This window comes from Spermophilus citellus (genome assembly GCF_964194105.1).
Source record: "Spermophilus citellus genome assembly, chromosome: 6".
NCBI lineage: Eukaryota > Metazoa > Chordata > Mammalia > Rodentia > Sciuridae > Spermophilus > Spermophilus citellus.
Genome location: NC_138187.1, coordinates 17,997,244 through 18,023,041, shown reverse-complemented (window position 1 = coordinate 18,023,041; position 25,798 = coordinate 17,997,244). Strand labels below are relative to the sequence as shown.

General features: G+C 44.7%; 1 protein-coding gene across 1 annotated transcript; it reads right to left on the bottom strand.

Moving 5' to 3' along the window:
• Positions 1-999: 999 nt before the first annotated feature.
• On the bottom strand, positions 1,000-9,004 carry AQP8 (aquaporin 8). Its single transcript, XM_081297104.1, has 6 exons — positions 8,903-9,004; positions 8,525-8,772; positions 5,798-5,924; positions 4,384-4,598; positions 2,886-3,020; positions 1,000-1,593 (listed from the first exon to the last, which is right to left on the bottom strand). The coding sequence occupies exons 1-6, from the start codon at positions 8,912-8,914 to the stop codon at positions 1,545-1,547; spliced, it is 786 nt and encodes a 261-aa protein (XP_081153230.1). The 5' UTR covers positions 8,915-9,004; the 3' UTR covers positions 1,000-1,544.
• Between the last annotated feature and the right edge of the window lie 16,794 nt (positions 9,005-25,798).

The following is a 25,798-nucleotide window of genomic DNA, read 5'->3' as shown; positions in this document are numbered from 1 at the left end:
GGTGAATGTTTTATTATTGATGATTTTTCCCTGACACTTCTTTATGGTGTCATAATGATTAACTTTCATAAATGACTCATTTCTTTTTATTGATGCATTATAATTACGTAATAGTGGGATTGAGTGTGACTTACCATACAAGCACATGATTTGGTCAGTTTCATTCCCCTGCACCTCCCCTTTCCTATCCTCCTTTCTCCCTGATATCCCCTCCCTCTACTCTGCTGGTCTCCCTTCTATTTTCATAACATGCTTTTCCTCCTTTTGACACATAGATTCTTTTATTCTTTTATTTTTGTTGTTGTTGTTGATGGATCTTTATTTTATTTTATTTATATGCAGTGCTGAGAATTGAACCCAGTGCCTCACACATGCTAGGCAAGTGTTCTACCCCTGAGCCCCAGCCCGACCCATGGGTTCTTAAGAGAAGATACACCCTGCACTTGAAAGGCATGAAGCTCAGGTTGTCTTTCTCTCCCTTCTTATGCTTTCTATTCGTGTCTCCCATTCAGATACCCCGTCTCTCCAGGCCTGTGCTCAGGCACTTGCTCAGGATTCTGCTTCCCCAGGAAACTCTTGCATCTCTGCCCCACCCCATCCCCCCCAACCCAGCTGGCATGCAGTGACAGGATTGATCTGTGTCCTGGCAGCACTGGGCCTTCAACCAAGTCTTGGGCTCTGCATTGGTCTTCCAGCAGGGTCCTGAGGGAGCTGCTTTGGAGTTGAGTCTGATTAGGGTCCAGGTGGGCTCTGAGCACCCAGATGGGTCTGGCTAAGTGAGACGGGCATTCCCAAGTACCTGCACTGGCACTGGAAGCTGGGCTCTGCTGGACTTAGCCAGACTGGACAGTCAGCACCCCACTTTGAAAGTTTACTTCGTCCCCAGCAGTACCCACTTCTCCAATGAAAGGCAAGCCAATGGACACAGGGAAGAAAAGACTAGACTCTTTATTGCAAAGTTAGATTAGCAGCTTGGGAAGCAAGGAAGTCGTCGGGCTCCAGAAGGCCCTTCTGTAACAGAGGAATCAAGGGACAATCCAGGAAAGAGAAAGGGGGTGTGAAGGGCTGAGAGTGTGGCCTGGAGCACTTGCCTAGCATGTGAGAGACCCTGGATTCTATCCTAACACTGAAAAACTAATAATAATAATGTAAAGGAAGGAAGGAGAGATGGAGGAAGGCAGACAGGAAGGAAAAGGCGGGGAAATGAGCTGATGTACATAAACGGCCACTTAACTGCTCTCCGGCTCCTGGGACTTGCCCTCTCAAGAAAAACATTGTGCTCTTTTCATCTCTCTGGGAAGTGCTGGCAACGCCTTCCCTAGGCTGAGGCCTCAGATGGCCACAGAGCAATTCCAAAACATAGAGCATCCTTGGGCCTTTGTGGTAGTTTGTCTGTCTGTCTGAGAAGCCAGGCCCAAGTCATTAGCAGCAGGTCATTTGCTCATCTGGTCCTCTGCCCTGGAAGGAAGTGCAGAAACTGTCTTGTCCTTAGCCCAGAATGGGGCAGCTGAAGGCATAGGGGCAGCAGTTCTAGCAGTTCTGCTTCATCGTCCCTTTAGGATTAGGCGGGTCTTCCCATCTCCAATGAGGAGCCTACAGAGAGAAAGATGGTACCATGAGCTCTCTGAGCCCTTGGAGGAAAGAACTTTCACCATGTCTCCAGCCCAGAATCGCAGGATCTCTTCCTGAGTCTCTCCAGCCTTAGCAGTAACCTCTTGGGGACAGGGACACACTGGAGGTGCTCACTGCCACCATTCTGAAAGCATCAGAAAAGAAGGGCAAATGATGCTTTTCACTTGAGCCACAGGAGGGTCTTGAGGTCTCTGGGCTGCCGAAAGCAATGGTGTGAGCATCAGCCCAGCCCACGCCTGTGCCCTCCCAGACAGTGCCATCCAGAGCAGAAGGAACAGGATGTAAGAAGAGAGCCAAAGGCTGGGGCTGGGACTCAGTGGTAGTGCACTTGCCTGGCATGTGTGAGGCACTGGGTTTGATTCTCAGCACCCCATATAAATAAATAAAGGTCTATCCGCAAATATATATATAATATATAATGTATATACAGAGAGAAGAAGAGATCAAGCAGGATGGAAGGGGACTCTAGCTCTTTCTGCCTGGAGTCCACTTATCCTTCTGACAATATCAACTTTATTAACCATTGCACAATTCTGGGGAGCACTGTCCACACTGTATTTTATGTGAATGGCATCTCCTGGCATAATGCCCTTGGGGACACCATTTACATGGAGGGGCCCTCTGAGGTTGTACAACAGCCGCATGGAGAACTGCTGCTCCCCTACTCTTGGCCCTACTAGCAGGTGGTCAGGTAATCAGGCTCTGCCCAACTCCAGGGAACACCCAGCTCAGCCTGCAGACACAATCACCAAGAGTTGCAATCCTCTTGGCTGCAGTGTTTGATTAAGGGGTGGACACCATGCTGGACAGACCACACCAGTGACCATCAGACACAGGGTTTTAGCTAGAGCTGTCCTCCTCCTCTGGAGTGGTCAAGCTGCTAGAACATAAAGGCCAAGTGGTCTGTGGGCAGCTGTGCCTCGATTGGAGAGCCTGTCTCAGCAAAGCCACACAGAGCAAAGTGGAGCCCATGAGAAAGCCCAGATCCTAAGGACTCTGTCTGAGCACCACTGAAGCCAGCTCCAGCTCTGACTTCTCAATCATGACAACCAATGGATCCCCTCTTAGGGAGTGGATTTCTGTGACTTGCAACTAAAGGTCCTGGGTGAATACAGGTTCTTTTTATATGAAGAAGGTTCCATCTTTCCTTCTCTAAGCCCAAGTGAGAGAGTCCAGTCCTCTAGCCTTGGGTCCTCTGGGAACTGTCCCCAAGGGGCCCATTGGACAGGCCCTGGCCCTGGGCCCCCTCCTACCTAATGAGCAGTCCTACGAGCAGGCCAGCCAGGAGTGGGCCCAGCCAGTAGATCCAGTGGAAGCTCCAGTGGTTGGCCATCACAGCAGGTCCAAAGGCACGAGCCGGGTTCATGCAGGCTCCAGAGATAGCACCCCTACAAACATAGCCATACGTCACCAGAGCCCCAGCCAGGCCCACTCTCCTCAGATCCCCAGATAGGCCCAAACAAAAGCCACCCAGAAATCTTTCTAACCTCCCATATCAGGAGCTCCCAGGCAGATTCCAGGGAAAGCAGAGGACTGTTCGCTCTAAGAAGCCCAAGACATGGCTCCTACCTGGACATACAGCCTGCCACTCCCCACTCACTCTTCTAGAAGAGTGACTGGCAAAGAATTCCTACTGCAGGATATAAAAACAGATCAAATTCCTCTCCAAGTCCATAAAGCAAAGCCAGTCTGTTGTCAACCTGTTTGGAGTCACGCTGCCCTGGACCTGCTAGGTCTAGCTGTGACCTCGGTTTAACCTCTCTGTGCTCCCAGCCCAGCTGGATGGAGAACTCTGTGTGTCTCCAGTGAAGTGGAAGGACCCTCCAAAGGTGGTCTGCAGGAGTAAGTAAGGAAATGCCCACAGAGCCCGTGCCTCAGCAGCCTTGTGCCAGTGGGGGCTGTAATCCAGCTGGCCGAGCTGAGGCCCTTTGCACCCATACCTGAGGCCCAGAATCCTGGGGGACCACGCCCCAGGAGCATCTCTCTAGCTCTGCTGTCTGCAGCTTTACCCTAGGCACTCAGGCTGGGATTCTGAAGCCCTCATCCCTCCTGTGCCCAGTAGCCAAGGTCAAGATCCAATAAGCTTGCAAGTGAAGTGAGTGCCACAAGGGGGCAGCAAAGTACCGCCACCGCTCGACACACACCATCCCAGTTAGCCCTAGACCACCCCTCCTGACCTGGAGAAAGGCTAGAGTTGGTTCTGTGTCCAAAAGAAAGGAAAAAGTTGGAAGTTAGGAAGGAACCTAACCCCTTCAGCAGATGTGAGCTCTTGTTCTCGATCTGTCACTTGACTTGCCATTGCCCAATGACATTAAATGTCACTTCTGTCCTCACTGAACCTCAGTTTGCCTCATCTTTAAAATGGGAGTAATCTCTGGCCCAGCGCTGTCTCTTAATGCCTTCCCACAATTTCTAAAAGGCCCAAAATAGAGACGTGGGTGTGGACACTCCTTATGTACCTGAGACTGCAGCCTGCGGGGATGTTATTCACCATACAAAACATTAGAGAACTTTTTTCTGACTTTCCTTGAATGCAACTGGAAGGGTCACCCCAGATCACCTTGTCCCAGAGCCTCCTAGTTACCACAGTCCACACCGCTCCCTATTGCTGCCCAAAGCCAACCCATTGTCCCCATCTGCAGCACCTTCCTAGTAGTCCCTACTGGCAATTAATGAGTGACCCTCAGGCCTGATCCCCTGAGGCGTGGCCCAGATCTGGGCTTGGTGGTGTCTGTGCTGAGGGACACTCACCCTGCCAGGATATCCACGGTGACAGAGAAGCCAATGCAGAATGGGGCCAGAGAGCCGCGCGTCTTCTCGTTGATGGCGCCCATGCACACGGCCAGTACCAGCAGTGCTGTCAGGATGATCTCCGCCCCCAGTGCCGCCCCCACCTGCCCCTGCTCCTGGACTGTCACAAAAGCCGCCCCAGAGGCATTCCAGAACCTCTCCTCAGGACTCACCACCTGCGGAGAGAAGCCACTCAGTCTCACAGGGGTCAAAGAGAAGCTGGGAGCCAAGCAGAGGGGGCTAGATGCAGGCCTGCCCACCCTGGGAGCAGGGAGGCCCAGAATGCCCTCTCTAGACAGAGAAATGGCCGCCGCCTCCTCTAGAGGCAGGCAGAGGCCAGGGCAGGGGAAGACAGCAAAACATGGGACTCAAACCCAAAGTCTGGACTGGGCTACGCTAAAAGGTCTCCCATCTTCCCCAGCACACCCACACACACACCACGCAAGTCCACACCTTTAAGACCCTCTGGCTGAACAGACTCAAGGGCAAAAGAAGGGAGAGGAGAGGAACCCACCCCGGAGCTCTATGTAGAGCTGTACAAGTCCTGGGGTTCAGGCTATGGGGTGGCTCATTGGTAGCACACTTGCGTGGCATGCCCAAGCCCCCGAACTCCATCCCCAGCACGAAAGAAAAGAGAAAAGAAAGAAAAGGAAGAGCTAGATTGATTGAATGGGAGGATTTTTTATTTTTTTATTTTTTTTAATTATTTTTTTGATACCAGGAATTAAACCTACGGTTATTTAATCAGAGAGCTCCATCCCCAGCCCTTTTTATTTTCTTATTTTGAGACAGGTTCTCACTAAGTTGCATAGAGTCTCACTAAGTTGCTAAGGCTAACCTCACCTTGGGATCCTCCTGCCTCAGCCTCTCCAGTTGCTGGGATTTCAGGCAGGCACTACTACACCCAGCTGGATGGGAGAGTTTAAAACATAAATTGAGTATTGATTCCTGAAGAACACAGAGGCATTCACTCAGGAATTTCTCCAGGAGGATAACCATATTTATCCTATGTCCTCATCCAGAGCTTTGTGAGAAATGTATAGAATTGAGAAGTGAATGAATTTAAAAAGCACTAGAACCATCCAAATCCATTCCATAGCCAGAAATAGGCTCAGAAAGAGAAATGTCAAGCCATGAATTTGCTTCCTGATCTGTCCAGGGAAGAGCTGTGTCCACATATGAATGGAAGAGGGTAGGTTTAGAGGGAGCCAAAGGTCCATGGAATGTCCCCTGCTCCAGTAGAAAAGGGCCACTCAATTCCACTGACAGACATAAACAGAGAATTGGACATTTCCCAACTCCCTCACCCCTGCACCCCTCCAGCAGCCCCACAGGAGTCATCCCAGCCAGCCCAGCCCCCTTGGGCATCACCCACCTTGGCCAAGGCGGCCCCAATCAGCCCCCCACACAGCTGAGATAGCCAGTAGGGAAGAAGCATGATCACGTTGAGGCCTCCAATCAGCATGGCCGCCAGCGACACCGCAGGGTTGAAGTGTCCACCGCTGTACCCCACAAAGGCAGAAGAAATCATGAGGCCAAGGTGCAGGGCTGACCACAGGCTGCCCCCCGAGAGATGTCCCAGCCAGTCCCTCAGGCTGGCTTCCCAGGGCCAGAGTCAGTCCAGGCCCTGACCCAAAGACAAGTACCCCAAATCTCTTCCCTTTCCCTGAGGTGCCAGATGCTAGGGCAAGGGGTCAGGGGAGGTGGGAAGGGAGGAGCTGCCCCTCAGCCAGCCCCAGGAGAACCTAGAGGAAAAACATGTAGGGATTCCTAGACTCCATCAGGGCCATTCCAACACGTGGCCACAGGTCAGACTGAGAGGCGACTCCAAATCAATAGCCCAAGAGAGGGACCCTGGCTTCCCCTTGTAAGTGGCCAGGGCCTGAATAAGAGCACATGGTTGACCTGTTCAGCCAAGATAAACCTTATGTTTGGTCTGCGAGTGTAATGAGCATAAAATCGAGATTAGTTCAGACTGGAAATGGCACTGAGGATTGGGGAGGGGTTAGAGGTTTACCATCAGGTTAGGAACAGGGAGTTTGGGATGTGAGTGAGAGATGGACAAGTCAGGGTCAAAGGGCAAGTCTGGTTGACTGCCCACTCTAAGAAGGAACTATTCCCAGAGTTTGACCCATTAAATCCCTCAGGTCCCCAGGAATGGAACCTCCCCTAAGAGGGAAAGTGGCCCTAAGACCCCACCCATGTCACACAAGAGTCAAAGTACCCCTCAAAAATTAAGAGCACCAGCAGGCCTGCCTACTCCCCAGTGGACCCAGGGCATTGAGCTGAGGCTGGACAAGGACGTTGGCTCTGGACAAAAGGACTCTGTCCAGCACCCTGGTGCCTCAACACCAGCTGCCCCCAACGTATCTCCCCAATGTGGCCCAGCCTGACCCCCAGGCCCCCAGGAGCTTCCAATGCAGAAGCACCAGCAGATGCTCAGATGTAAGTTGGGAAGAGGGGCCCCCCTGGCCCACTTGGCTTGAGACAGATGGGGGTGAAAGAGTCAGACCCCTCCCAGGCCATCAGCTCCCCTTCTATCTTGGCACCTGGTCCAAATGGCCGGAAGAGAAGCTGTCACTGAGAGCAAGGCTCCATCGGGACAGGCCTGGGCACCTGAGGGCCACACGGGCTCCCTGGACCAAGTTTATACTCCTTGACTGTAAACTAAGCAAGACACTTTCTTAGTTCTTTCAGTCATTGCTCACTTGGCAAATATTTATTGAACATTCACTACATGCCAAGTACCGTGCCGGGTGCTTTACACACCTTATCTTGGCTCCGGTCAACAACCTCAAAGTCCGTACCTGGTCCACAGGAACGGCTGAATAAATATTCTTTGAAAAACACCAGTGATTGAATAAAAGGTCAGTACTACAAATATGATCTGCTGTAGGGCCTAAGAGATGTTCCCAGCTGGCCTGGCCTGGGTTCACTCCCTAGCTCTGCTGAAGAGCTGTGTGGCCTTGAGCAAGTTACATAACCTCTCAGTGCCTCAATAATCTCTCCCTGATAAGGCTGTTGCAAAGACATAATGAATTCACATGTGTCTAGCACCCTGCACTGTCTATGGAGTTGGTGCTCAATGAACATCAGCTGTAATGATTATCCACACGTACAGCGCTGCACACAGAGAAGTTAGTGACTGGCCCTGGTCACCCAGCTAAGAAGTGACAGAAGTTCTATTCAACCCCAGGTGTACCTACTGAGAGATCAGGTGCTCTTTCACCTTCGGCTTCCCACGGACATTTACAAAGGTATTAAATTTCTCTTTCCTTTCTGGTCTCCCCAGAAACTATATTTCAATTTCCTCACTCAGATCTATTTCTTGAATGAAATTAAATACAGACCAGCCTGTCCCAAATCACCCTGCCAGGTGTCCTTTGGGAGATAGCTGTCACTACAGATGACTCCCCAGGGAACGCCCCACCCTCAGCCCTCCCCAGGGAGCCCCATCCAGATGAGAACTAGGCAACGGGGCACCTCCCTGCTCCCTGCCCTCCCCCCGGGACCCCCGCAGGCACCTGTGTACCCCAGTACTAGCCCACCTCCTAATAGTAACAGTGACACAGCAATCAGGGTTGACACAGCCCCAGGTATGACAAGCCCCTCATGTTCCCCTTAGGAAGGCCTGTGGATTTGGGCGCTGGAGCTGGACAGCTTAGCCTCGACTCCTGGCTCCACCGCTTTCCAGCCCTGCAGCCTTGGACAGGTTACGGGGCCTTTCTCTTGCCCAGATGTAAAATGGGGGACCTGTCCCACAAGGTCACCATGAGGATTAAATGATCAGTATCTGCAAAGTGCTTAGGATAGTGCCAGTACATGGTTAGCCATATATAATGTTGGCTTGAAAAATCATTTTAAAAGTATATTATTCCCATTTGATAGGTGGGGAACTTTGGTTTCAGAGACTTGCCTGAAGCCACGGGGTTTGTGGTCTGCACAGCCAAGATGGGCCAGGTGGTCTGACTCCGGCCTACACGTTCCGCAGCACCCTGAGCGTGTGCCACACGCCCAAGGGTCCCTGCCAAGAGCTTTGCTCCCCACCTTACCCCCAGCTCCCCAAGTCAGCCCCAAGCTGAAGGCTCAGCCTTGGTCTCACCTGATGTTCCCCAGTATAGCGATGATGAGCCCCAAGGCCAGCCCGTGGGCCAGGGCCGGCTGCAGCCGCCCGGTGTCTGGCCCATTCTCGATGACTGACAGGCACCCGATGAAGATGAAGAGGGCAGAGCCCAGCAGCTCCACCAGGCAGGGCTGCACAAACCTCTCGAACCAGGACGTGCGACACCTGACGCTCATGCTCAGCTGCTGAACCTTGCCACCACCAAGCTCAGTGTCACACATAGGTACCTGCCGTAGGGGAGAGGGGAGAGGAGGTACGGGTGGGAGGACAGCCAGAGGCCTCTGCCCCCAACCTGGAATGCCCTCTCAGCCACCCCTCACCCGCCGGGCTGGGGCAGAAGATGTGGCCTGTGCTCACCTCTCCAGACATCAGTGAGAAACAGCCCAGGGCCTGGGCCGTACCAGAGCTGCTGGAAGCCGCACCTGCTGTCCCCACACGCTTAGCTTGGGGACCAGGTCCTCTGATCCCGCTACAGGCTCTGCCTCTTTTAAAGGGTGGCAGAAGCTCACTGAAGGTGTCAAAAGAACAATAAAGCCTGGGTGGGAGGTGGCCCTGAGGCCCAGAGAGGAAACTTTTTTTTTATCTCCCCAGGACTGGGCGGGGTGGGGGGTCAAGGATTGCTAGGCTTCCTGCCAAGCAGGGCAAAGGTGCTGAGTGCCGGGCGCTGGCCTGCTTGCATCATCGGAGGCTCTGGATCCAGGCCCTGCTCTGTAGGAGATGGAGGGGCCCAGCACCCAGTCCCCCCCCTCCAAAGGCAACAAGCTTATGTAAATAGCACAAAGAGGCCCCACAGATCGGGAGCCGCACTTGCTAAGTGACAGACTCCCCTTCAATCATTTTTCCACGATTCGCATGGACATCTTCTACCTGAGGCCTGGACCCCTGCGCTCCCCTCACAGCCTGATCCCACACCGAGTGTATAAACGAGGCAGTGGAGACAGGTGGCACTGTAGTGCAGTGGTAAAACACGTGGACTTTGAAAACAGGCAGCCTGGACCTTTCTGCTGTGTCCTGTTTCCCCCTGAGGTGCTGGGGTTGAACCCAAGGCCTCGTGCCCGTGGGCACACACTCCACTGAGCCCCAGCCCAGCCCACACGGCCTGGATTTAAATCCCAGCTCTGCAGGAACTCGTCTGTAACCTTGAGCATGTTGCTTAACCTCTCTGTACGTTCATTTTTAAATCTCTGGATAATAGAGATAACCAATATTGTAGAGTCCTGATGAGGTTCAAACAAGTTAGTGTCTGGTAACTGCTCAGGACAGTGCCAGACCCATGATAAGCACAATACCCATATTCATTCATCCATTGAGAATATACTAATAAAAATGATATCAAAATACCAGTATCCATTAATTTAAAATCCGTAGTTAGGTATCATTACTATTTATGGAGTACTTTCTATGTGCTAAATGCTGAGTTAAGGACCTGAAGGCATGACCTCATTTTAACCTCACAACAAGTCCATAAGGTAGGGGTAAAATGAATTTCTCATTTTACAATCTTTTATGATTGTTAACTCATGGGCCATCATAAAAGGACATTGTGATTCAACTTTTATAAGGCACCTAGAATAGTCACTTTATAGGTACAAAGAGTGGAATGATGGTTCCCAGGTCCTGGAGGGGAGAGAGTATGGGGTGTTCATGTCTAACGGGTACTGAGTTTCTGTCTGGGAAGATAAAAGTATTTTGGAGTTGGATGATAGAGATGGCCGCAAAGCTCTGTGAATGAACTTAATGTCTCTAAGCTGTACACTTGGAAATGGTTATGAAGGTAAATTTTATGTTGTGCATAGTTTGCCACTATTGGAAAGAAAAACTACTTTGTAGGCTAAGCCTCTAGATTCCATTACCTTGAATGAATGGATGGATGGATGGATGGATGGATGGATGGATGGATGATGGATGATGGATGGGGAGAGGGAGAGAGAAAACAACGTGATGTGTGTTTCCTTACCCATTTATCCAATAAATACCTAAATTGTCGCTCTTCCAAGTTGGCTGGAAATGAAGCCATAAACAAGAAAGGCAAAGATTTCGCTTTGTGTTCATAGCTATTGTCTGAGTGTGCGTATGAGAGAGAGTTGGAGAAATGAGGTTAGCGTAAGGGAATTTTATGATAATTGTTTCCATCATGGATGGCTCACTACGCAGGAAACCCATGCTAAGCTGGCTGCCTCCATTCACCATGTCCTAGGAGATATGTCCGTTACTCATTATCCCCATCTTCAGATGATAAAAATGCAACACAAAGAAGCTAAAGAATTTGTCCATGGTTGTGTGGATTCAAAGTATCTGCTTCGGGACAGAAGTGGACAAGGGTTTGACAGTCTGTTGGCCCCCTTGTCAGCCAGGAACCCCAGGGCTCAGGGCCTCCCTTGAACATCTGCGCATCCTACAAATTTCAGGACCTGCTGTCTTACAGATATCTTGAGTCTGTTCTCTCCCTCCGCCCAGCCCACAGACACTGTACGAAAGGTTCTCAGGCTTCCTTCCACACCCCCGTCTCCTGCATTCTTTGCCCAGGCCCTTCCACTGGGGCTTCCAGAACAATCCTCTCCTGTTTTCACCCAGGCCTTTGTCACTTCTTGCTCTGAAAAACCGAATTAACATTCATCACACGCCTGCACTGGACTCCTCAGTTCATCCTCTCGATCAATATCTACAGTAACCTGCCGGCTTCCTCATCTCACAACTAGGAGCTCCCTGCTAGCATCGTTATAACTCCTCAGCTGGTCTCCGTGTCTCACCCAATTTTCATTTATCTGTTTCATACTGGAAGCCAGCAGGGTACAACTTAACAGTCCAGACTGGGGGGATCAGAATGCTCTGCCCTTCACTTGCTATCTGCTCTGTCAGTCTCAATTTCCTCTTCTATAAAGGTGGACTAACAATGCAGAGGTCTGTTTGTGGCTGAAATGAGAAAATGCATTTAGTACAGACCCCAACAAATTCAGAACAAGAACTCAATAAACAGTAGCCATTGTTTTGGTTCGTTTTAGGCTAAACTAACTGCTATAACAAATATCCCCCTCAACATTAATGCCTTAACATAATAAAAAGTGATTCCATTGTTCACACAACAATCCATTCCATTGTTCACACAACAATTCCATTGTTCACACAACAATCCGTCCACCAAACAGTGACTCAGGGAGTCGGGCTACTTCCATCCTGGAGATCCACTACTGGGATCTTTGGATCTTTGCTAGGCCATAGGGAAAGAGAATATTGCTATGGGCAAGGCCTAGAAAGAGCAAATACCCTTTCCAGCCATTCTTGATGGGCTAGAACTTGGTCCTGTGGTTTCATCTGTCTGTAAAAGAAGCTGAGAAATGCAGTCCAGCTGTGTGCACAGGAGGAAGAAGAAAGGCATGGTAGGAATACCAGGAAATTTCTGCCTTATGATAGTGGCAGTTCCCCAGACTGTTGATCTAATTGAGTTACAACATTTCAGTGTCTCAATAGTTTCAGGGGAAAACCAAACTCCCTTGGCTCGTCACAGACCCCAGTCCTAGCCCCTGATTCACTTTTTGTCTCATGAACCTTATGCAGTTTACCAGATTAGTCAGATACCCTGGGCCCTCCTGGCCTCTCTCTTTGGAGTCCTCTCTTGCCCTCTTGGCCAACTTCTCATTCAAATCTCAGATCACGTATCACGTCCTCCCTGGCACCTGGGTCAACTAGATGATAATCCTCTAGCCATGTTCCTCCCTCATCCAGAGCCAAAATGGACTCCACCGCTCTCAACACAGTGAATCTCCAGAGGACATCTGAATGTCACTCAGGTAAAACATCATATTTCTAGTACATGAGAATTTTTCCATGGCCTGATGTCCTCATACACAATGTACTGGCCATTCCAAGTCGCTGAAACACCTAATACCTAGAGAGACAGTGTTTTCCTAAGGAATTCTTTGGTTGCAAACCTTCCAGTCTCCTAATCTCTGGTTGGCATGACCAAGGCCTCTAATTTTAATTCCTGGTCAGGTGGTAGTCATTCAAGATGTCTCCACAGTCTACCACCAAGTCCAGATGGAGTCTAAAAGATGGTCCCATTTTATCCTGCCATATTACCCTTCCCCCATTTCTTTCATTCACAGGTTCTTGCAAGTGCAAGAATGTGGTGCTGGTGCTCTGGCAGCCATCTTGAGACTATGAGGTGCAACTTACCATTGGGTAAATCCTTGACAACGACATCACCAAGCCACCAGACCAACACCCAGACCAGACCACCTACTCCAGACTTGTTAAATTAATCTGCAGGAATTTTTCAAGACGGCAGATGAGAGGATATCGCTTTCCTGGCTGTTCTGTAGAGTGAAACCAAGAAAACAGGCAGTTTCTCAGAAAGGTGAGTAACCAAAAGGGATAGGGGGGTGGACTTTACTGGAACTCAAAACAGATCAAAGACTCAGGAGGTTGGATATAATAAAATAAGGAAGAAATCCCCAGCAACACAACCACTGTCATGGCTGGTCCAAAAGCACCAACCAAAGTGGTCCTTCAAGAGCAAAGTGAACAGATAAGGGAATTAAAAGAACCCCCATTTTTAGGAGACCTGAGGCATGTCTGGGTACAGAGCATCTAGAGATCAAGGACACTGAGTGATTAAACTGAAAGGCGCACTGCACAATATCTTTGTGAGGGAAAGAAGCCACCCTCTCTCCAGGTAGTGTGCGGAGGATGAGAGATGGAACTGTTTTGCAGCCATGGCTTGGGGGCCGGCACCTGAGGGAGACAATTCCTGGCAAACCTGAGTTTGGTCCAAAATTGTAGGCTCAGTAAATACACACTGCACACCATAAAGTGTGCTTAAGTGACCAGAAGAAAATCAAACATGGAGAGAGGTTTACAGAGGGGACACTGGTTATGGAAACCCACAACCCCTCCCCCTCCCACTCAGCTATCTGCAGGACTGGCTAGGAGAGATGCATCTGGCCGAGAACTTGGAATGGCGGAGATGGGAGAGATTGTTTGGAGACTGAACCCAAGATCAGGAAACGTGGGGTCTGCAGGTGATGTAAGGGACTAAGAATTGGCTCCAGCACCACACGAGTGGAACCCAGGGGAGATCCCTGGGGCACAGTCTTCCCGCGTGGATCAGCAATTACTGGGCGCTGGGGGTGCACTGATTTAAAATCTCCAGACCAATTGGTATTCAGCAAAGAGCCTGGAGTCCACCTAAGCCTAAAACTGCTTCCAGGAATTCCTCCTACAGGATTGCCCCTCTCACTCCAGCAATCCAGAGGGAGGGGCATCACACTCCAGCTGGCCCCATCGAAAACTGCTGAGAAGAGATGCTGAGAATATTTTGAACTCCAACTAAAAGAATCCTTTAATGTTTCTTTAAGATTTTTTTCTCCTTTCTTTTTTTTTCTTTTTTTCTTCTTTCTTTTTGCATTTAATTGTGACCTTAACAGTACATGGACATTTATACATACTCATATTTTTTTGTCATTTCTAGCTGTTATAAAGCCAGTTATTTTTCATGGATCAGTTTTTTGAGGATTTGGATGTTTGATTAGTACATTGTAGTTTTCTTTTATATTACTTTATTTTTATTCTTTTTTAAATTTTAACTTCTATATATTTTTCTCTTACCTGTTTCCCTTCATTCTCTTTCTCTCTTTTCTTTCTCTCTCTTTCACCCTTCCTTTAATTTTTTACTTCTATCTTCTCTCCTCCTCCCTCATAATTATCACATCCTATGTCATTTCTGTTCCCTCCCTGTCCACCATTTGAAATGGTAAACCGTTTTGCAAACTTGCTGTTTTTAGTGTAGGAAATAACTAATCATATCATTTCTGTTTATTGTGATAATTAACATTGAAGACATCATAGTCAGAACTATCTGGTTTATTGTTATATAATGTTTTCATTAGCTGTTACTATTTGTCTCCCCCTAAATTGTGAGGTATTGGAAACCTTCAGGGACACTATGAGTCCACAGAGTAGAAACTCTACTACGTCAAATTCATACTGATAGATGGGTAAACAAACAAATAACATGAAAAAGCAAGGGAACAAATCACCCCAACAAACTAAGATACTCCAATAAAGGATCTAATGGTACCACAGTGGAAGATGTGGAAGAGAAGGAATTTAGAATGTACATAGTCAAACTGATCTGCAAAGTAAAGGATGATGTAAGGAGTGAAATCAGAAAGAAAATACAGGAAGTGAAAGATCACTTCAATAAAGAGATAGAGATTCTGAAAAAAAAGTCAAGCAGAAATCCTCAAAATGAAGGAATCAATAAACCAAATTATGAATTTAATGGAAAGCATCACCAACAGATTAGATCACTTGGAAAACAGAGTTTTAGACAATGAAGACAAAATATATAATCCTGAAAACAAAGTTGACCGTGGAGAAAAGATGTTAAGCGACCATGAACAGAACTTCAGAAAATATAGGATAACCTGAAAAGACCAAATTTAAGATATATGGAGATAGATGAAGGCTCAGAGATACAAACCAAAGGAATTCATAATCTTTCCAATGAAATAATATCTGAAAATGTCCAAAACCTTAAGAATGAAATGAAACATCAAATACAGGAGGCTTACAAGATCCCAAATATGCAAAATTACAACAGACCCACATCAAGGCATATTATTTTGAAAATGCCTAATATACAGAATAAGTATAAAATTTTAAAGCTGCCAGAGAAAAATGGCAGGTAAAATTTAGAGGAAAACCAATCTGGATCTCAGATGATTTTTTTCAACCCAGACCCTCAGAGCTAGAAGGTCTTAAATAATATACCAAGCTCTGAAAGAAAATGGATGCAGGCTGAGAATACTATACCCAGCAAAATTAAGCCTCAGAATTGACGATGAAATAAAAATCTTCCATGATAAACAAAAGTTTAAAAAATTCACAACTAGAAAGCCTGAACTACAGGACATTCTCAATAAAATATTTTATGAAGAAGAAATGAAAATAAAAGTGAAAACCAGCAAGTGGAGGAGCTATATTAGACTAGTCAATCAAATGAGAAACTAATTCAAAGTAAAAAAAAAAAACAGAAATAAATCAAAATAGAAGGGAATAGAAATCATTTGTCAATATAACACTGAATGTAAAAGGCCTAAACCCATCAATCAAAAGACATAGATTGGATTGAGAAAATAAGACCCAACAATATGCTGCCCTCAAGAGACTCACCTCATAGGCAAAGACATCCACAGACTGAAGGTAAAAGGATGGGGAAAAAACATATCCTTCACAAGTATTTAGTAAACAAGCAGGGGTTTCTATCCTCATATCAGATAAAGTGGACTTCAAGACAAAGTTAATCAGAAGGGACAGAAGGACATTTCATACTGCTTAAGGGAATCATACAACAACAAGACATAACAATCGTAAATATTTATGCCCAAAACAATGGAGCATCTGCGTACATCAAACAAACCCTTCTCGGTTTCAAGAGTCAAATAGACCACAACACAACAATACTGGGTGACTTTAACATGCCTCCGTCACTACTGAACAGATCCTCCAAACAAAAACTAAATAAAGGAGTTACAGAGGGCTGGGATTGTCGCTCAGTAGTAGAGTGCTTGCCTAGCACATGTGAGGCACCAGGTTTGACCTTGGCACCACATAAAAGTAAATAAAAGAAAGGCATTGTGTTTATCCTCAACTAAAATAAATTTTTTAAAAGAAGCTATAAAACTAAAAAATACAATTAATAATTTAGAGTTTACAGAAATATATAGAATATTTCATCCATCAATGACCATATACACTTTCTTTGCAGCAGCACACAGATCTTTCTCTAATATAGACCATGTTATGTAAGCTATCACATAGTTGGCATATAATTGTCATATTACCTTAATTTATTTTTAGCATCTGTGCGGTTATTTTGTTAGCTCCCTTTCCACTGATATTTAATTTTTGTGTTCTTGCTTTTTTCTTGATCAGACTTGATTTTTATCAACTTTTAGCTGTATTATTTCTCCTCTCTCTCTCCTATTTCTGCCTAATTGGAAAATAATCTGATTGTGAATCTAGCTTCTTTCTGATACAAGTACTTTTAAGTTATAAATGTTCATCTGAGTACTGTTTCATCCCAAATTCTGATATTTTAAGCTTTTGATTGTCACTTAGTTCAAAGCACTTTTTATTTACTTTTCTAGTGCTTTCTTCCACGACCTGTGAGATAGTTATGTGTGTGCCATTTAATTTTGAAATGGTTGACATGTGGAGATGGGGTTCTATATACCATAAGGGATTGAATTCTAATATAATAAACATACAGGAAACACGGCCTGCATGATTTCAATTTTTTTTAAAAAAGATGGAAATTCTTTTTATATTGATTGTATTGATTGCACACATGTCAAAAACACATCAGATTACATTCCTCAAATATGTGCACTTTACTTCAATTTTACCTCAATAAAGCCATGGGAGGAAAGGTTAAAACACTTAATCTGCAGTTTCCAGATTGTAAGTTCCCAGGGAGTCACAGTGAGTTCACAAGGGGTTATAGGTATTTTAAATTTCAAAGGAAACAAAGTGATGCTCAATATCTGAAGGTACTCGGCCAAGATAGATGGCAGTTTTAATCTCAGATGCTCCTACATTCCTTTCAATGACGTAACATCTTTGTGAAGCAGTTTGTACAGCAGATGCCATGATAAAATCCACGTGTCCCATGAAAGTCAAAGTGAAAGAAGAAATGAGTCCAGCAGTGTCCACCCGTCCAATCTGATTCCAAGGTCTGAGAATTGTGCCACGCCGCAAAGTCACATGCATCAATGGTAACTAATCCCAATACCAATAAAAGTTATTTAGGAACTTAAATAACATGTTATTTAATCACAGCTACTTAAGAGGAAAACAAGAAATATGTGGTTTCCTTCAATGTATGTGTATCACTAGGTATTGCATATTATCTTCAGTGTACAATATTATATGAACAAACAATGCATGAATTATTTTTTCAATGTATGTGTATTATTTTTTTCAATATACATTTTTTTCAAATGACTGCTAAGTTTTTAGCACATCAATATTTACTAAGTTTTTTTTTACTTAACCACTTAATAAACAAAACTGCCAGGTAACTTTTTGACCCAGGCACAGAGTGAACCGAGAAAATTTGGGAGCCTGTAAAGTAAACACTGTGTGTCTTGCTATTCCAGGTACTTCCAAGAAAGATATTTCTGGCTTCTTTATCATTTCAGTTCAATAACCTTTTCTGGAAACTGGCCACCATTTACAATGCAGATGCCTGGTGACTCAGCCTGCAGACAAGCACAGAAACTGAAAGCGAGCATTTCTTTCTCTCCTGAGACTGGCTGTAGGTACACCTGCTTCTGAAAGTGACTCTCTGTAGAAATGGCTCTGGGCTGTTTTCAATGTGTGATCACCCTGGAGCCTGGACAACTTGGCTGCTGGCAATGCTCCTGGTTTTCCTCTTTCCTCTGCTCGCAGTGCAGGGCTCCTTTGAACCCGAGCAATCTCCTGCTTCCCAGAAGCACCTGAGCCTTCTCTGCTCCCTGCAGCACCAAATTCAAAGTGTCTTTCACACCAGTAACCAGACACGTTGGCTGTGTCAGAGCTCTTCACAGCTGGGAAGTCGTTGAACAGAGGAAGCCATCCACTGAAGTCTCAGCAAGGCGCCATCTTCCCGCCATCTGCATGCGTTGAACAGTAAAAATGGCTTCCGTTTGCTGAGGACCTATTGGGAGCTTGGCTCTAGGAATGTATTTTATATGAATAGTTAGAATGTTCCCACACCTCATTTTTCTTTCTCTTTTATCCTTTTCCTTACTACCTAAATTAAATAACTTCCATAAAATAAGAAATTGAGGGCTGGGGTGCAGGTCAGTTGTAGAGCACTTGCCTAGCATGTGTGAAGCCCTGGGTTCCATCCCCAGCAATGAGGAGAGAGAGAGAGAGAGAGAGAGAGAGAGAGAGAGAGAGAGAGAGAGAGAGAGAGAGAGAGAAATCCAAATGGTCTATAAATATGAAAAGATGTTTAATCTCTCCAATAGTTGGGAGGGGAGAATTAAGACCGAAAAAAAAAAAGAGCAACATTTTCACTAACAAATCCATAGAAAAATTTTTAAAGCAACTAACATTCAATACTGATGAAGACAGGAGAAATAGGCTAACTCAGGCACTGCTGGCACAAGGACAATGGTTATAATATTTCATGGCCCACTCTTGCAATATTTACTAGACATTTGAATAGACACATCGCTAGATCCAGCAAGCTTCCAGTTATGAAATCTGTCCTATTAAGAGGTATGTATAGGGACTTCAGTTTAATTATTTATTATGAAAAACATTGAGGACAATCTGAATGGTCCTGATTTAAAAACAGCAGTTGAATAAAATGTGGACTATCTACTCCAGCACCCTCTACATCCCATAGTTTTATTCACTGTCTTTGGATGGTTCATTTCTTTCATCCAAACTGTTCCCTGATTCTGGCAAATTCTACACATCCTTCAGGTATCAACTAAGATATTATCATTTTTAAAAAATTTTTTTAGTTATACATGGACACAATGTCTTTCTTTTTGTTTATTTATTTCTATGTGGTGCTGAGGATCGAACCCAGGGTCTCACATGTGAGAGGCCCATGCTCTACCGATGAGCCACTGATAGACCCAACCTGATCTTTTCTTAAAATTGGGCATCTCGCCATAAAACCATGAAAAGATAATTTCGGCTTTACTATAAATTACTGCAAATTCTGAACCTACTTGGAATGCCTGCCCGTGCCCTGAACTCACCCATGTCCGGTTTCCCCTGACCAGATAACAACCCTTTCCTAAACCTTAGTGACGCCTCATAAATTCTGGCCTTCCCTGACCGGATAACGACCCTCTCTGAGTCTCTAAGATCTCCATAAATTCTGATGCCGGGGCCAGCAAAAATGTAAACTTGTGTTATGCTCCTCAGAGTGTTGTTATCTGTAACCCCCCTTTGTGTAACTTTTTGGGCTATAAAACTGGGCCACAAAGAAGCCTCAGGGCTGTCTTGTTCCCGCCATTTTGGGAGGGAGAGGCAGCCCGGCCGGTCGAAATAATAAGCTTGCTTTAATTTGATTGTAATTGGAGTCAGTGGTCTTTTCTTGCGTCCTGGTCTAACATTTTGCAGTTCCCCAGCGAGATGACCCTGCCCGACCAGACCACAAGACCAGACTGCTGGAAATTCTGAAGCCGGCCTTCGCTCCAGGGCTCCGGGCTGGAGAGCCACTTTAGGGGGTGCGCAACTTGAGACGTTCCAAGGCCTCAGAGTGAGCCTTTGGTCCCCGGAGCACTGCAGTGAACTGCCGCACTTATTAGCAAGCACCTGGTGGAGGAGGCCTCCATAAGTAAGTGGCGCCTTTATAACATCTGGTATCCGGTTAAGGGAGATCTCTTCTGATGACAGAGAGGTGGCCTGGCGAGGCTCACATATACTCCTGTCCGGACGAGAAATCGTTCTGTCTTCTGTTCTGTTCTGTAGGGAATTCCTCTGGAAGGGTAGAGAGGTGCCGACGGGCACGCACGCACTCCTACCCCGGAGCTTTGGCAAGATGTTGCACTGCTCCTCTGTTTTTCTGTTTTGGCACCGGGTTTCTGTTTTCTTGTGTTTTGTTCTGTGTTCTATATGTTTTTTGTTTGTTTGTTTTTGTGCGTTTTGTTGTGTGACTTCTGTGGTAAAACTTAAGGATATTGGATGTGAAAATGGGTAATAAAGCAAGTCAGCCTGACACCCCTTTGGACTGTGTTTTACGGAACTGCGATGAACTTTACCCCCCTTTGTTAAGCAGGAGGAGAGAAGCCCCTGGCTGGCTGCTGGAGCACACCCACTGCAGAGGGCAATGCCTGCTGGGGATCTAAGAACTGAGTATCTCCCAGGTTAACAAGTGAGACTCCTTTAAAACCCCTTGTCCCTCCAGATCAAGAGAGTCCCCTGTGTTTCTTTTTGTTAGCAAAGCAATAAACCTCTCTTTTTCTTTTTCTCAAAACCCTGTCCTCATTATTAAATTGGCATTATTGGCTTCAAGGTCAGGAACCGAACTTTAAGTTACAAATTTTGATACCACCACCCCCCCCCCGAACTTTTTGAGAGCTGACTACTGAAATGTTAGGAGATAGAGTGCACCTGGGGTGGAACCGAACCAGAGGAGCTAATCCTGTAAGTAAAAGGAGGGACTGAGGGACTCCCAGCAGCTGCCGAAGCCCTGTTGCTTCGGGGAATTCCCTCCTTCCTTCCCTGCACTGTAAGGATTATGCCACCTCTGTCTTCTTAAAAAGAGAGAAAAAGAAAAAGGGGACACTAAATGCAGTAAAGTTGCCATGGAGACCCGTGATTTTACATTTCAGGTTGCCCCTCTGTGAAAACATCTGGTCCCCTTGTGGGGACATCTGTGGTGCCACTGGTGTAGGAGATTTTTCTCTTATCTTCTCTGTTTTAAAGGTTTCTGTCTGTCAGCCATACTCTGGAGCTCCTTTCTGCCTGTCCTGTGTCTTTGTTTCTGGCCCTTTAAGACATGTGCAATAATGTGTTGATATTATAAATTGTTTCTTGGGAATGATCTTGGCTAAATGTGTGTCTAAAAGATGATGTTTTATTGTAACAATCTGGTATCTGAATGGGTTTTTGAAGCATTGCACAATCTTGCAGTTAAAAGTTGGGTTTAGGTAATTGTTTAGTTTATGATTTCAGATAATTCATGCCAGAGAACTTAAATACTTAGGATGGAAAACTAAAGAACTCTACTTCCAAGTTGGCAAGTAACTTCCCAATCATTCAGTCTTTTTTTTTTTTTCACCAATTTTGAATTGGGTAGCCTGGGAAAATGTTACTGTGTGTACCAGTGCATTAATTTGGACAAGAATAGTAAATCATAGTATGGTATCTGTTGACAAGACAAGATGTAAAGATACAAAATTTTGTAAATTGTATCTTAAACTTGTATCATAATTTTCAATATCCGAATCTGAAAATTATGACTTATAGTTAAAATGCCTTAGGCCTGAGGTGTCTACTCAGAATAGCAGTTTTTCCCTGCTCCTTCCAGACCTCAGCCAGGACTTATGTTGAAATGCAAATGAAAGAAGCCTGCAAGCTCAGTAGGAGACTGATCTGAGGCCTAAGGGAAAAAAAAAAGTAAATTGTATGGTATTTACTAATTACTGGCCAGTATTTTTTCTAAGACTCTTGTTTTTTCCTTAGATTCTGTATTTTTTGAGCTCATGATTTTGATCCTACAGACCTAGGTTAATGTTTTTCTGATCAGTTCTATCTTTGACCAACTGTGGAGTTTTTGAAATATTGCAATGGAGATTTCACCTGCAAAAAGCTACAAGGCCTTTACTATTGTTATGTGTGCACACTTTTGTTATGTGTTGTATGTCTATATGTACATATGTCCTTATATCATATATATGATATACAAATTAACATATATAAGGAGCGCTCATAAAAACAAATTTTAAAAAGTGGATCCAAAGATCTTTAACTCATGTGATTTAAATGGTTCAATTTAAATTGGATAAACAGATACAAATAAATGTCTTTAAATTTAAGCTTACAAGTTTTCCTAGGTGTTCAAAAAACTCATAAAATATTAATGTCTATACAATGTCTAAAATGCCTTGGTTCTAGGACTTTTCCTTCAACAACAAAAAAAAATGGCTAGCACTGTTCAATACACTTGTCTAATATTTTGATAAAATAAGTAAAGTAAATTTGATATGGGATTACTCATTCATGAGTACTTTTGTTAGATATCTGATTGATTTACTAAGGTCTGTATAAGATTGTACTAAGGTCTGTATAAGATTGTAAAAATCAGTCATGTGTTAAAGAGACAAAAATTTCTTAAAACATAAGTTTACCCATAACATTGTGTTTATTAAGTTTTTTTTTCTAGAGCAAGCAACCATAAAAATTAAACAACTGGTTAAATAAGAACTGTTATTTTAGAGCACTGTACTGCCATTTCTTTAAAAGCTAAACTTGGTTAATGTAGAAACATCAATGTAATTGTGATGCTATTAATGTGCTCATATCTTCCAGGTATACAAGTCTGTAAGGTAGAAACTTTAAAAGAGCATTATATCAAGCTGGTGTTCTGAAGTTGTATGGTAAAAAATATATTGGGGATTTATTTACCTGTTATCAATAAGATATGTAAAGTTTTATGTTACTTTTTACATTGGGGAACAATTTAAATGTATTTTTAAGTTAATGAGAGCCTAATCTATGTAAAGGTTAAAAACCTTCAGCCTTTCTTTAATTCATGTTTTAAATATGATATTATATGGTGTTAGCTAATGTTCATGTGACCTCAAACAATTTATGTAAACTTTGTAAAATGATATTTTAAAAACAAAGATCAGCTTTAGAACTAAAACACTTAAGATTTATAAAGAGCCCTGCCTTACCTGAGATAAGGCTCTGTGTCCCATCTTACTACATGTGAGAATGACTACGAAAGCCGTAGGCCAGATTTTAGTTCATTTAAAGTTATGTTCAAAAGTTTTTTTTTTTCTCTGTCAAGATTACTAGGATCTCAAACAGGGGATATAATGTATAACTCAGCCAAAAATTCAGGGTAGCTATTACACGAATTAAGTGTTTTTATTCTTGTTAATTTTATTTTGTAATTTCCTTATAAGTGATCTAAAGATTCCCTGTTAGTGTTTTACAGAAGTGTTGCTTTAAGAACACAACATGGGGGGCTGGGGATGTGGCTCAAGCGGTAGCGTGCTCGCCTGGCATGCGTGCGGCCCGGGTTCGATCCTCAGCACCACATACCAACAAAGATGTTGTGTCCGCCGAGAACTAAAAAATAAATATTAAAAATTCTCTCTCTCTCTCTCTCTCTCTCTCTCTCTCTCTCTCCTTCCCCTCTCTCACTCTCTCTTTTAAAAAAAAAAAAAAAACACAACATGGGTTAATTTAAGATAATAAGCCATCACCTACAAGACAGATAGGATAATACAGACCCCAATTAATAAAAAGATGAATAATTATAAAGTTATAGACATTAAATCCCAGTACTCTTAATATAAGGCTGTTAAAATTTATTTGCTGGATGTTTAAGATTAAGTTTTAAAATTAAAGTTAAATTAAAAGGGCCAGAAAAACCAATATTTGGCTCTTGCCCTCTGAGTCAGTCTGAATCCAGGGAACAGGGGACTTCTCTAAAGAGCTCTGCAACTCTGGGCCACATAACCTCCCGATCAGGGAGACTAATGAGACCACTGGAGAACAGAAAGCCAATCAGTGCATTTGCTATGAAGAGGAGGGTCATCAGAGAAGAGAGACATCCCTGATGCTTCCAAGGGAAGCCACATGGTCAAGCAAGACCTGGACCCATCCTAGCACAAATGGCACTAGCAGAACTCAGAAGCTGCTCTCAAGTTTCCCCAGGAATGACTCCCATAAAAACTCAGCTGACTGTTAACAGTAGATAGAAACAAAAGTCAGTTTGACTGCTTCATCTTAAACACTTAGCAAAGACATTAAAACCAAAATACAGCCATTCCTGGGCATTTTAAATAATAATAATAATAATATTTTAAGGTATACACTTTATGTTAGCCTCCCAAAATAAGTAAGACTGGAGGCTACAAAGAAGGATTCTCAGACAGAAACACCTGATAACTATAAAAAGAGACTATCAAGAGGAGCTGCCAGAGACAGAAGTTTTTAGTTTAAGGCCTACAGATATTCCTAACCTACACAGGTAGGCTTGGTGTTTGCTAGTATGATTATCCAGCCCTGAGTAACAGAATTAAAGATTTCTCTATTAGACACAGAGCTCATACTAGTAAAAGGATTTTACAAAATCAGATGACATTAAATTATTAAACTGTATCTTATGGGGAGGGACAACTGTAACACTAAAAGTTAAATGTTAAATTTACAGTCCTGATAACTGGGGATGTTAAAGCCTGGTGAGGGAACTTCTATACAGTGACATGTTCCAGCTGCTACAACATTTATTCAGTACTCATGACTTTTGTTTCTCTCATAGAAGCACCCATCCCCAGATGACTTTACAACCTGTTCTTCCCCAACCAGACTTCAAACCGAACTGACTTCTAAAAGGCAACTCATGTCCCTCAACTGACTTCTAAAAGGCAACTCATGTCCCTCACGCCGTGCCCCCTCAGGTCACCCTCTCTCAGCTCAGAAGAAGCCAAAATGAGTGACGCTTCTCTTCTTACAACAATGGAGCCAAAAACAAATAGACTATCAATATAAGTAATTAATTAAGTCAGGTAAAATCAGGGAGACCGGTTTTGGGTGAGTTCTAAGAAGTTGGAGACTGTTGCCTGAGGGATTAAAATTCCCTCAGTGCTCTTCTCCTACCCTATCAAAGATTTGAAAGGGACACATAAGAAAAGGGAGGAATGATAGACCCAACCTGATCTTTTCTTAAAATTGGGCAGCTCGCCATAAAACCATGAAAAGATAATTTCGGCTTTACTATAAATTACTGCAAATTCTGAACCTACTTGGAATGCCTGCCCGTGCCCTGAACTCACCCATGTCCGGTTTCCCCTGACCAGATAACAACCCTTTCCTAAACCTTAGTGACGCCTCATAAATTCTGGCCTTCCCTGGCCAGATAACGACCCTCTCTGAGTCTCTAAGATCTCCATAAATTCTGATGCCGGGGCCAGCAAAAATGTAAACTTGTGTTATGCTCCTCAGAGTGTTGTTATCTGTAACCCCCCTTTGTGTAACTTTTTGGGCTATAAAACTGGGCCACAAAGAAGCCTCGGGGCTGTCTTGTTCCTGCCATTTTGGGAGGGAGAGGCAGCCCGGCCGGTCGAAATAATAAGCTTGCTTTAATTTGATTGTAATTGGAGTCAGTGGTCTTTTCTTGCGTCCTGGTCTAACACCACAACCCCAGCCCTGAGATATGATCATTTTTTAACAGCTCAATTGAGGAATAATTGACAGATGACATATAAGATTACAACGTCTTTACAGGGACCAAGAAAGAAGCATCAGGGGAAATGAAAATCCGTGTGCAGGTTGAGCACAAGAAGCCAGACACAAGAGAACACACCGGGGACCACGAAGTTCAAAACTAAGCGAAGCACCATCCCACCAGCTTTGGGGTAGTCCTGGGACCAGGCACATGGAGACTTTTAGGGTGCTGTCCTCTGTATCTCATGGGGGTGGGTGCTGGCTGCAGGAGAGGGTTCACCTTGCATTAAGCTGCTACAATTTATATGCTTTCCTGTGGGTGTTGTACCTCAATAAAAA